The sequence below is a fragment of the Homalodisca vitripennis genome, chromosome 1 (genome assembly GCF_021130785.1).
Source record: "Homalodisca vitripennis isolate AUS2020 chromosome 1, UT_GWSS_2.1, whole genome shotgun sequence".
NCBI lineage: Eukaryota > Metazoa > Arthropoda > Insecta > Hemiptera > Cicadellidae > Homalodisca > Homalodisca vitripennis.
In genome coordinates, this window is record NC_060207.1 from 112,470,737 (window position 1) to 112,484,404 (window position 13,668).

The 13,668-nt window shown below is 31.8% G+C and overlaps 1 protein-coding gene across 1 annotated transcript in view; it reads right to left on the minus strand.

Annotated features, from left to right (window-relative positions):
• Nucleotides 1–12,667, minus strand: part of LOC124369437 (coiled-coil domain-containing protein 130 homolog) — a 38,488-nt gene extending 25,821 nt beyond the window's left edge. Inside the window, exons 1-4 of the mRNA XM_046827445.1 lie at nucleotides 12,470–12,667; nucleotides 5,916–6,131; nucleotides 2,388–2,499; nucleotides 532–792 (exon numbers count right to left, since the gene is read on the minus strand). Coding sequence (XP_046683401.1) covers nucleotides 532–792; nucleotides 2,388–2,499; nucleotides 5,916–6,115 — 573 coding nt within the window. The 5' untranslated portion in view covers nucleotides 6,116–6,131; nucleotides 12,470–12,667. The remainder of the gene's footprint in view (nucleotides 1–531; nucleotides 793–2,387; nucleotides 2,500–5,915; nucleotides 6,132–12,469) is intronic.
• Between the last annotated feature and the right edge of the window lie 1,001 nt (nucleotides 12,668–13,668).

Genomic DNA, 13,668 nt, shown 5'->3' on the forward strand with positions numbered 1-13,668 from the left:
ATGTGATATATGATAAATGTTTCTTAAAGTTCTGTTGATAGTATTGGTGAAATTCTCTTTGAAGACTGCCACATTTCCAGAAACGAGGTCTATCTAAGCAGAGATAACTCAACATAATATAAAATGTATTGAGAATTTGCTTAAGATAAAAAGATAATATGTAATTGTTGGAAAACATATGGGTGGTTGTAGAAAAGTGTATTGCTCATAACTATTAAGAAAAAATACGCTTATGTTTCCCCTTGGTTAACTAAAGCTTTTTTATTCAGTGTGATATCACTGTGATAGTTTATTATGAATAACTACTGATTATAAAACTATTGTATTTGCAGGTTGATTAACCACAGATAGCAAATTTTTATATGAGAGGGCATCACTAAATTATAACAGAAGGATGCTACAGGAAATGGGGAAGTTGAAAATTAATTAAAAGCTGATGGCATAATTTCATTCTTAAATTCATAAAACATAGAGCAACCTATATGTAAACAATTAAGGTGATGAAAAATTGAGAATAACATTTGCTGTTACCCTAAACTGTGCCCTGAGAGCACTGTTGGCAGCAAAGTCATCCTTCCAAGCAGTGTGGTTCCGGTTGATGAGTCGGCCAAGGGCAGGATTCACTTTTTTGGCTGTACCCTCATCTCCAACCCCATGCTCCAGTTTGAACATGGCATCATCAAATAGCCGTTTGCTAGTCTCCTTGTCTTCCGGCACCACTTGTCCATTCTGCGTCGGATCCCAGCGGTTCTCCTGCCTGCGTGCTCCACTCACAATCACATAGTCTAGATTCTGAGCAAAAACACAAATGTTATATATGGAATTTACTATAACCAAAAATAAAGCATGAAAAACAAATTATTTTTATAAGTACAATAGGTATTCTGTTAACTGCTATCATTTTAACTGGCCACTCTTATTGAACGAATCAATTCCTATTATTTTCGCTGTTTTTCAATAAGAATTTATTTTAACCAACAGTTTTTGCAAATAATGGTCGAATGTAATATTTAATCTATTTCTCTGACTCACCTGTTGCACAATATCTAATCCTGTAGTTATTTTCTTCTTCTGAGTAAGGGGTATATAATTAATATGGGCCATTCATGTATTCTTTTTCCCTTTTTTTACAGGACTAAAGCTTTGGCAAAAGCCTATAAAAATATGGATTCCTGTTCTCTTATCTCCTTTGGTCTCAAAGTAATATAAATAGGCCCCTAGACACTTTTTTCCTTCCTAAACAGTTAGCACAGATTCCATCCATTTGTGTTTCACTGATTCTCTCTTCTCTTAAGAATTTTCATTCAACAGTTTGGCTTAAACCCATTCCATCAGATGTTTTCAAAGAGGGAAATGTCCTGTTAGTTTTCCAAGTAAGTCTTTTAACCTTCTTAACTAGTCTAGGAATCTAATAAGCCTTTTGAATAAGTCAGATAAACAATGTAGTCAGTCATTCTGCTGAAGACACCTTCGCCAAAGTGCCGAAATACAAATCGAGCAACATCCAAATGCAACCCCGATGGATGTATTATGGGAAAAGAAATGGAGAGAATATTTTTCCGCAAGGTCAATATGGACAAAATTGAAACAAAAATCATTGTTGAATTCTTTAAATAAGGTACTGCACACACGCTTAGATTTTATTCACATTTTCATTTCATTCAAAAACTGTAAATGTTTGAAATGTATTCAGCAACATACAAATGCTGGTATTTACAAGTACAATAAAGTTGTTTCCTTATTGCATTACACTACATACATTTACTTGTTTCTACCTCAGAAAGGCGTTTTTTACTCCTCCCGATATCCGATCTTTTGGCCGTTCCTACCATGGCTCGGTCCCGTCATGGTCAGATATGAGAGGTTCCACTATATATGAAAATGTTTAAAATGTACAAATGCGTTTATTACTTTGATATCTTCAAAAAGAGTTTTCACTAGAAAATATAAGTGGTATCAAAAATCAGAATTGAGAAAAAACACATCTTGGAATCAGTATCACAATGGACTTTTTTTTAATCAGTCCATCTAGAAATAAAAGTGTTTTGATGTATACAGTATTGGAAAGTATTTTGTTTAATTTTTATACACCAATAAAGTTTATCCAAGGCTAGTATGTGTTTTAAATTAAATATTACATCTCATTTAAAATGAAAATATTAATTGCTGCAGCCAGATGTTATGAATTAGTAATAAATATATTTATTTACATTTTAAAAAAGTCTGAGAAACACAACCTCAACGTACTTCTAATGACCGGAAAATTTTAAGCTTTCTTTAGAAAAAAGATATGTGAGATGCTTTTTTCAATGTATTTACAATTAATAATTGGTTTAGAACATAAAATTTGGATTTTTGTAAGTTTAACACTTAAAACAAGAACATACCCCTGGGTCAGTCTTGATCTCAAAATGATTGTCACAGAGATGGCATTTCATGCGGAACTGGTACACTGGTGTAGAGTAGTACATGCCAATCTTCTTCTTCTCTGCATTGTATCTGTCAGATGGATATAAATTGTTAAATATTAAGTAAAAACATAGTTTACTACAATATAATATCAAGTAAAAACTCGGATAAATATTTCAAATGTAAAAAATAATTTATATTAGGAGTTTCTTTGTATATGCTTGGATATAAACCTACTTTGATCTATGCATTTTCCCCAAAAACACTAATTAAATATGTATATATGGGTGACATACACAAATTAGGATTTTACAAAAGTTGGTAAGCTTAACACTCTTTTTTCCTAAATCTCTTCAAAATTGCCATTATGGGTCAATAACATTTTGATGCAATGAGTAAAACAAATGATAGTACACATTCAGTTAAAACATTTTTAAATGAGTATTTTTTTGATAGTTCAATACGTTATTTAATTGTATAACCTATTTTATATTGGTTGTTAATTTTAACTTTCTATGTGATAATTTTTACTTTGTTCAATTATCCCTTTATTCAATTAATTTTTGTTACACATAACCTTTTAGCAAATTTCTAGAGAAACTTAAATATAATATTTATTGTTAAGTAATAGTGTTTACAGTAGACTCTCAAACATTACATGTATGTACTTGTAATTTTAATAATTCTGATACAGAAATGATATACCAACATTTTCTTAAACTAATAACATAATGATCATTTGTACAGAGACAGCTGTTACTAATTATATAACCAGCCACAAAGTCTAATAACATCAATGTAATTTATCAAAGTTACCCGATTTTGTTATTATTGATACTTGAGAGGTGATAATATGGGTGATTATGGTAATTTTTGTTTTTTAATGAATTGCTATAAAAAAAAGATGATCAGAAACATTTTATGCATGAAATAATAGTTCTCTCATCAGTGGTACATAGTTTTGATGTTTCGTAGTTAAATAATCTTGAATTAAATCAACCACTGAACCAATTAACAGAATGTGCCAGTTGCCACCCCTATGTCTATTTCAATCGACAGATTTTCTTGATAGCAGCTTTTAGGATCAAATTTCTAACTAGACATCAGAAATTGGCCTACTACGATGTATGTCGTAAAAACGTGAACTGAGGCCTTAAAAACTTTATTTTGTAAGATTTAGTCTACATCTATTTTTGTCCCTTTCAGAGCACTCTCCACTTGTTGCTATGCACTTATTCCATTTTATTTTCCACTGTTTAAAGTACCCTTAAAAAGACTCGGCGATTTGGCTTTTTAGTTTTCTTGTTGTTTCTTGTGTGATTATGTCTAAATATTCCCAATGATGTCCTCTCATCACATTTTTGCATTTTGTGAATAAGCTTTATAACATGTTGTTGCATTTAGTACACCGTTGGTTTTTCCTATTTTTGCCTTAGGGTATTCAAAAGTGTCTACCACTTATTGTTAAAACACTCTGTATAATGAGAGTATGCTGTATTCTAAAAGTGCAAATTACCATCAAATTTAAGTGTTGATTATAATTTATATATATTAGTGACCTGTGATAACAAACCAAATAGCAATGACAACATGTTTTAACCTGTTTTTAAGTAATCTAAACACATGTTTATACGTTCAGTTACTTTCCACCAGAATAGACAAGTTTATCTTCAACAACTACTCAACCTTTTTAAAGAAGTTTGAGAGAAATTATGAGATGATAATCATGTCAAGTGTTAATGATGCACTTTGGCACCTTTAACATCATTTGCAAAAGTGCCAAAGACTTGCTAGTCGTTTCCGTGAAACTGGAAATGTACAACTGGAGCTGTGGTTCAGCTCAATTCACGTAACTCATCTAGAAGAGTGGTTACCCATGCAGGAATCAGCCAATGATCAGTACTCAAGACACTTGGACAATAAAATGCACCCATACCAGATTTCACTACATCAAGAACTGCATGGAGATGATTAACTTCTAAGAATAAACTTTTGTTTATGAGCCCGTAATAAAATGTATAAAGATGAATATTTTTTTTGCTAGGTATTATGGTGCGCTAAAGTAACCTTTCAAAGTAATGAATAAGTGTACCATCACAACATAAGGTTCTGGGCTTTTGACAATACGCACTGAATACGAGAAGTAGACAACCGAAAGTATTGGACCATCAATACTTTATTATTGGTAACGAAATTGTTGGCCTGTTTTTTTTAATGAAGGGCACTTGGATGGAAATATGTACAACTTCCTCTTCCTCATTGATTACTTACCTAATTTATTGCTCAATATTCCTGAACAAATTGTCCAAGAAATGGAGTTTTTACACGATGGGGTGTTAGCCCACTACTCTAAAGCGGTGGGACAAACTCTGGAAAAAGAAAAGTGGATTGGGAGAGGTGAACCAGTCAACTACCCAACCAAATCCCTGGATTTAATGTGCATGAACTTGTGGGAAAGGTTAAAAGACAACTCAAGAGGACATGATACAATGAATCAAGACTGTTGTTCATTAAATAAACGGAGAAGTTTTAAGATCTGTAGAAAACTTTAGTTCCAGGGCAGAACTCGGTGTGGAAAACAAAAGATTACAATTCAATCACCTGAAAATAAGGTTAGTTGAAATAAAATAACTGTTGGACCTTAATAGTTGGAACCTAGATAGAGTAATTGTATAAAGAATAATTACTTAAAATTACATCATCTAACAAAGAAAAAGTTTTAAGAAAATGTAAAACAAACTAATTTAATAAGAACTTATAGCAAATACAGGAGTTCAAAACATTGTAACGCAACAAAATATCACGAAAATTAATATTTTTGGCACCATTTTTCAACCATCCAAGATAAAGCCAAATTTCTCAATCATCCAAAATAAATGAATAAATTTCAAAAACAAAATTTCAAACAGTTTTAGAAAATAATTAAAAAACTATTTAAATATATACAAAATGTAAAAAAAAACTTTTCTACATAAAATAATCAAAAGACCCTACTTGTAAAAATCTAATTTACTTTTTTTTATAAAATAGCAAATTTTGCAGGTGAGCAGAAATGATGAATTAAGTTTTTATCACAACCTTATAAATTTTCAGTGTATGTATTATGCATTATAATTCAATTAAACTATACATCAAATTAAACAGTGAATCATTCTGATTAATCTAATATTATTAATATGACCTACATGAATTTATGAATTTAAAAGTATATGAATTTAATGATCGTAAAAGTTAAAAGAAGCTAACAGAAAAAGACTTTCACTAGGGAAACATATATTAAAAAGAACTAGTGACTAGTCTTTTGGCAGTGTCAAGGTTAAGAGGTATAAAATATCCAATGATGTATTATAATTGTCAATAAATAGAGTTAATGGTTTTTTACTCCATTAATATGTATTTTTATTAAATCTCCCAATAAATAATTGTTTAGCTAGAAAAACACAATTTAATCCAACATGCTTTCAAAAACACAAGCTTATATGAGGAGGTAAGATTATGGTACAAACCTGACACCCATTCCGATGTGGTTCTTACAGCCTTCACACCAAATGTTATATGGCATTTCAAAGCGAATAATAAGAATACCCATATGTATCTTACGGGCTCGCTCCCGCAGTGCGTGGGTGCCCAGGAACTTATTGAGTCCACCTGCCTTCGGGTCATAGTCGGGAGGGTAATATTTGTTTGTACCTTTGCGTTCACCCATCTTGGAAACTGGCTAACTGCAATTTAGAAAGAATTAACAAAGACTTAAAAACGTTAAATAATTGAATGCAGAATTTTATTTTATTGATAAATTATATTACATCTGATTAACACTATTATTCTATTGAGTGTCACGCAACAATGTAACATTCTATGTAGCAGACTACCCTACATAGCTCATCAACTACGTAACTAATCCAGAAGGAGAACTGATCATGCCATGCCAGATTATATGTCAAAAGTGCTGTACAATGACATAATTGTCTGCAGGAAAAATTAGAGTATTTCACCACAAGCATCATCTCTAACATGTAAGGGGATTCATTATTTAGTCCAACAGCAAGTCTCCACTTTGTTACAAAACATGAAACAATACCAATATTTCAAAATTAATATAACACCTTGGCAATAATCCTTCGTTTAACATTTGTGGCCAAAAATCAACTTCATCACCAATAGCCTGGATTTAATACGACAGGCTGCTTCTAGCCCTTATTTTGTTTCTCTGGCTGTTTTGTTTAATTTTGTTATTTTAATTTGTGCATATTTCAGTTAAACATTCTTCCTTTGTTTGTTTTTATTAATGATCAATTCTTGAACTTCCTTATAATACAAGGCCTTCCTAAAGGCCAAAAGGATTTTTTCTCAATATCTGGCTACACTGCCATTGGCGGGAGATTGAATTGATATCTTTCACAAAACATATTATTGCATCAACAGTTCTCAAGTACTGACCTCGAACCAGTCTTGTTGTGGAGGGGAGGAATCTGGCTACACAACAGTGTACCAAACATGTCGAGAAAACAATGGCTATGAGAGCCTCAGTACACTTACTTTCTGGATATGCCTCATATATTAAATACAAAAGTGTCTTTGTTTGTTTGTTTTGCTTTCACGTGTAAACTATTCAACTGATTGTACTGAAATTTTACATGGATCTTAGAGTCCCTGGTTTGAATATAGGCCTATTTTTATTTTGTAAATCCTTCTGGGCTGCGTCTCACTGGTCTCTAAAGTAGCAAATAATCCCATCTTAATCTCAAAAGTTGCAAAATTTTATTTGGAAGAGCCTATTAAATGTAATCAACTGTTCTGTGTGAACATTGCTTTATAACAGCATAACAACGTTTGATTAATTTAACAACTATTTTCAATTTGTTTATATTTATGGTGTGAAAGAATAGAGTAGGCTTGATAGTAACAACACTACTTATTTCAATGTTTTCTGCAACCGCTATTGAGAACTGAGTACGAAAATATCCAGATAAGAAAATTAAAAGTTTGAGTAAAAATATACTTTTAACTGTACACTTTTAGAAAATACTAAGTATTATACAGGGTGTCCAAAAAGTCCCGGGTCGGTTAAATATTTTCCAAAATATTGAAAATAGAGCTACAAAACCTTACACAAAGTTACTGGACATAAAAATCTATTTTATCACATATTCAGTGATCCGCTACTTCCTCAGGGGGGCGGCCCGCTAGGAGTCAGAAGAAAATCTTAAATGTAAGCATGGGTTGATATGCATATCAAATAAAAGGTCTTTATTAGTAGAGTACAGAGCCGCAAACCCGACCTCAAACGGATAACCGAGTCAAAAATGACAGCCGTTCAAAGATAGCAAGAGTTTGGGTCCAAAAAGTCCCGGGTCGGTTAAATATTTTTAAAAATATTTGAAATAGAGCTACAAAACCTTACACAAAGTTACTGGACATAAAAATCTATTTTATCACATATTCAGTGATCCGCTACTTCCTCAGGGGGGCGGCCCGCTAGGAGTCAGAAGAAAATCTTAAATGTAAGCATGGGTTGATATGCATATCAAATTAAAGGTCTATATTATTAGAGTACAGAGCCGCAAACCCGACCTCAAACGGATAACCAAGTCAAAAATGACAGCTGTTCAAAGATGGCTAGAGTTTGCAACTTAGGTTATTGTAACAAAATACACTGATGAGCTTTTTGATTTTAACTTTACTAACATTAAAAAATAGACATGAGGTGTTTCTCAAATGACTGATTCAATTGTAAACAGTTTTGGGTTAGTAAAGTTAAAATAAAAAAGCTCATCAGTGTATTTTGTTACAATAACCTAAGTTGCAAACTCTAGCCATCTTTGAACAGCTGTCATTTTTGACTTGGTTATCCGTTTGAGGTCGGGTTTGCGGCTCTGTACTCTACTAATATAGACCTTTAATTTGATATGCATATCAACCTATGCTTACATTTAAGATTTTCTTCGGACTCTTAGCGGGCCGCCCCCCTGAGGAAGTAGCGGATCACTGAATATGTGATAAAATAGATTTTTATATCCAGTAAACAACTTTGTGTAAGGTTTTGTAACTCTATTTCAAATATTTGGAAAAATATTTAACCGACCCGGGACTTTTTGGACACCCTGTAGTTGTCTTTTGAAAAAAGTAAGCTTCTCAGATCTGTGTATGTAAAATATTTGCTTGATCAGGAGACAAGGCCAAATCAACATCACTGGTGTTCAAAATTATAATTCACTTAAACCAAAAGTGCTCATACACGTACAGCCTTCAAAATTGCGTGCAAAGCCACAGGTAACTGCTAGTTGTCTCATAAATTTTCTTCATAAAATCAAACGAATTTTTACAACCAAATATATATTTACCGTAATTTCTTTGGTTATATATGATAACTGTTAGTCACGTATATATGGTTATTTGAGTAACCCGTTTAGTTGTTGAATAAAAATGTAGTCTTGGTCATATTTCAGTAATAAGATATAGATTTTTCTAAAATACTGATGATAAAAGTGTTCAAGTGATTTATTATAGGATACATCTAAGTAATGGATCGTACTCTGACCTCAAGTGATTTGAGGAAACTGGTGGAGTAGGTCTCAGAAAGTAAATCTAGTGATGGGTCAGATATAGACAATATCTTAGTGAAATAATATTATATTGTTCTATTATATTATTATTCATTCTAATTCAACAATGTTTAGGCTGATGTAAATAATGATTAGCTAATTTAGTAAGACTCTGTATGTTGTAGATTTGTATTTTTTTAATTTGTGGACATTATACCTATCTTTATATGGTTTCGGGGGGTGCTTAGGGACTATCTGTTTCGGGCCTCGTTGGGCATAGGGTATGGGACGATGTCTTTGTATGAATGGTGATGGGTGAATGTCTGTTAATTTCCTTAATAGTCCTACCCTCGCCAATTGAGTATGTCTTACGTTGTATTCAATAAAGACATTTCTCATTTCATTTCATTTCTTTTGTAAATTTGATATTATTTCATATATTTAGACATAGTGTATGGTTTTCTAAACAAACAAAAATTCCTATAAAGTATAAACCATAAATTTTAAGATACTACAGACTTTTAAAATACCTTACATTTTGCCATAGCCTGAAAGTCTTATAAAATCTTTGAATAATGATGGAGAGACTTTAATAAGCAGCATATACTAGTTATCTGATTATTATTATCGAACTATTCGATATATTATCCAAATTCGATGTTATATATTAATCGTATGAAACAAGAATTAAAATAAATTAACATAATAATACATTACAATTTTTAATAACATTAACCCTACATCGGGCGCTAAACGGAGTTTTCCTCCGTGTATTTTTTATTATTAAAAATAGTACCACTTTTCAGATGTTGGCAGTCGTTTCCCGCAGTGTACTTCACGAGCATCTTTTGGGGAAGCGAAGCAATAGCCTCCAGCTTATCTTTGTCAAAATCTGTCAGTATGAGGTCTACTTCCGTGCGAGACTGGACGATTCCTCCGTGAGCGCCCGATGTTGTGTTTGTAGTGCTTGGACGAAATCTCCGTGAGCGCCTTATTGTGTTTAGTTTTTATGGAGTAATAATCCGTGTGCGCCTAAATGTGTGACTTGTGATGGTTTCTTTTTAAGTTTTACAATATATTTTATTTGAATTTTGTGGAATGGAGAATGAAGACGAGAGATATGTCAGTACAGTACAAGTGTGCTAGGGAACATTTCAGTACTATTTATGGAGTGAACATTGTCGTTATAAGAACCAAAAGGAACACGTTTTGAAACTGTGTGTAGGCTACTGTGTAAAAAAAGTTTCAGTAAAGAATAAATTTTTATTTCAGAGTAATAATTGACATTACAATTGTATAATATCTCAAGAATTGAAGTAAGTTGTTTGGTACTTTGGGATTATACCGACCACACCCAGACATGAATCGTTATTTCATATTTCGTTTCTACTGATTACTAGATTAGCGTAGAACAATATTTCGTCCATATAAAACAGGAATTGTCTTATCGCAAACCCCTCCCCATCCTCAGACAGAGGTCAAAGTCGAGCGTCTAGTAGATAACGTGATTGCAGAGTCTCGCCGCCCGTTCAGCTGGTGCATCGCTTTGTTGTACTTCCGTGTTTTACCTCTACATTTCTCCAAACACAAAAATTCAACAAAAACAAACATTTACCAAACTAAACTCTTTATTAAAAAAACACTAAAAACTTGTTTTTATTCTTGATCACATTCCGCCACCCAAAATGCGAGTGCCTCCGGCCATCAGCGCGGGCGTTGGCAGCACCTTCGGTGCTGCCCCGCGCTGATGTCGACGAAAGAAAAACATCCCTCGAGATAGTACCTATCAGTAAAATATCAAATTCTAGAGGGGCTAATCAGAAATATAAATTGAATTGTAATGGAAAGGCAATTATGTACCGTGCAAATCACGTGATGCCGCGCGGCCTGCCGTAATCAGGATTCTCGAGAAAGATAAGATAACAGCGATCACAATACCTGGAAATGCTTGTAAGTTTGTAATTTTGTAATTGAAGAGTTGTTTTTTCGTTCTATCATGTTTGTTTCTATAAATTTCTATTTTTGTGTTCTTCATACTAGTGTGGTCGGTATAATCCCAAAGTACCAGTTGTTTTTGTAAGAAGTTAAAAACTAAGTTAATTTCCATATATTATTAAAGTAGGTTAAACATTTTTACAATTAATTGCATTATTCCTTAAAATTAATCATGATGTTATTATACAATAACATTTTTTAAGATTTTGAATTTCTTATTTGGAAAATTCATTACATAAGAAGTAATTTTTATTTAATTTCTAAAAATTAATATTTACATTGTAATTAAATCAGTATGAATATTTAAACAAATAAAAACAGTTTAAACGACTATGATATCCATTTTTCGCTAACCTGGAGGAAACCTCCGTGAGCGCCTGATGGAGGGTTAATTTAAAAATAACATTACAAAATAACAAACCCAATAATGGCCTACAACTACACATCAGAAATACATTACAATATTTACAGATGCGTGGATAGAAGTGAGCAACCACTTTTGTGAAGGCAGTAACAAAACCCACATGTATATCTAGAAATGTATCACATAATTTCCTCATATTTATCATCATTTTCAATTCTCAACAAATTAGTTACTTCTTGCTGTTTATTATTTACATGACAAACGACTGTAACTAATAAGTAGGAATCATATGTTTTGTTAGATAAATTATGATATTGAAATATTCATTTGGATAAAAACAGTATAACCATTTCAGAATAACAATCAAATAATGAGTGTATGCTGCTTACTAAAGTCTACCCATAATGACAAAAAATAACTTTTTTTATACTTTCCAAAAAATGAGTTACGGAATTATTTCATTGTTGATGTATAGCTTAGTTTATTTCATTTTGAGTAAGAAAATATGCATATAACATATCCATGTACAATTTGTATTAGAAAAACTTTTATTACCAAACTCTTATGCATAGACCCGATTTTAATCATTTACACACATAACTGTTTTTTGTTTTATAGCTTTACTATGGTTTCATATAGGTATATGTGTATAAAGTTTATGTTTTCCTAAACCTAGATACAATTTGACACAAAAATGGCTATCTCAAATTCACATTTTTCTCACAATAATGTGATTTAATAGGCATGGTCTGCCCAAAATTTGAGAATTTTTTTGCAAAATTTGCATGTCATTAGTTTTTTTAATGGCCTACATTAAATGCAAATACAATTCTTTGTTTAGTTCCCAACAAAAAATATACATTACTCCTAATTAATATTTTAAATATTTTTTTTTAAAGGTTGCATGAACCACTATAACAGCCCGACACTACTGTTTGAAATGACCGCCAGTTGTAAGGTTAAATTAGATTACGGACAATGTGCTACCCCCAGAGCCAGAGAACACAAAAGAAATTGATTCAGTTCATAGGTCATTAGCTTTCTGTTTTTAAATTGGTTATGTTCTGTAGGCCTACATAATAAACATATTCTGTAGAACAGAACAAAACTAATTTTATTACTTAATAACAATGTATTTTATAAATGAACTACTTACTGATAATATATATAAACCTATACCAATAACCAATTAGGTCCTATATTATTTGATTTATTTTAATTACTTTTATGGTTATGCTTTGCTACACGAATACAAGAACAACACTAGAATAAGCAGTTTTTAACCAATTTACTATAGCCTATTCCTAATATCACTCAACATATATACAAAAAAAATATAACAATTAACAATAACAACAGACTGACAAGTGCAAAGTGTCAGCAATAATACACAAAGAGTAAAACATGTAACACATACCAAAGAGTAAAACATTCACATGTGATACACCTTTTGATGATCTGCAATTTCTAGTCCTTAGGCTAGATTAAAATGCTTATTAACTCGTTAGCGGGCAAAATGATTGAGGAAAAGGACCAATCCACCATTAAATTCTTGCGGTATTAATGAGAGATGCTATTAGATTCTAACGACAGATTAAATTTGGCACAAATTTGTGTATGAAAGTCCTTAAATCCATCTTTTTTTTACAAAACCCATGATAATAATACCCGAGTGTAGTATATTCAAATGCATCTGTAACTACTATTAAGATCCAGAGCTCTTGCATTTACAATGGATACGGAGGAAACAACGTATAAGCATATAATGTTTGCTTCATATTTTAACATTCAAGGTTGAACATATTAATCTATATAGAAAAAAACCATTGTCAAACTAATATTAGAAATAAAAAATATAAGTGTATAATCCTACTTCGGCTGTTATTACTAAAAACATCCTTTTAAATAATACTTATAATCGCTGAAGTAGTAAATTATACTATTTATTGGAATTAGTTTAAATAATAATTATAAAAATGTATTATTTTAAAAGTTAAATAAACTATATATTAAATAAAAACTAATGCAAGAAAATAAAGTATGGAAAGAAAAATGAAGGGGAAATTACACGTTAAAGGCCATTACTAAAATTTGATTATACTCACTTTCGCGTTGCCACACCATCCTTAGTGCCCTGAAAATAGTTGGTCTTAGTTTACTATGATATGACGCAAATTTTGAATCCAACATGACAATAATGGTTTAAGAAATGAGTTGTATTGTTTTTATGTTACATTATGTAGCATATCTAGTATACAGGGTGATTCAAAACTAAACGGCAATCTCTCGAGAGCTTATTCTATAGCTAAAAACAAGTAAAAAAGTTCATATAACCATATGCCCGGAAACGCTTCG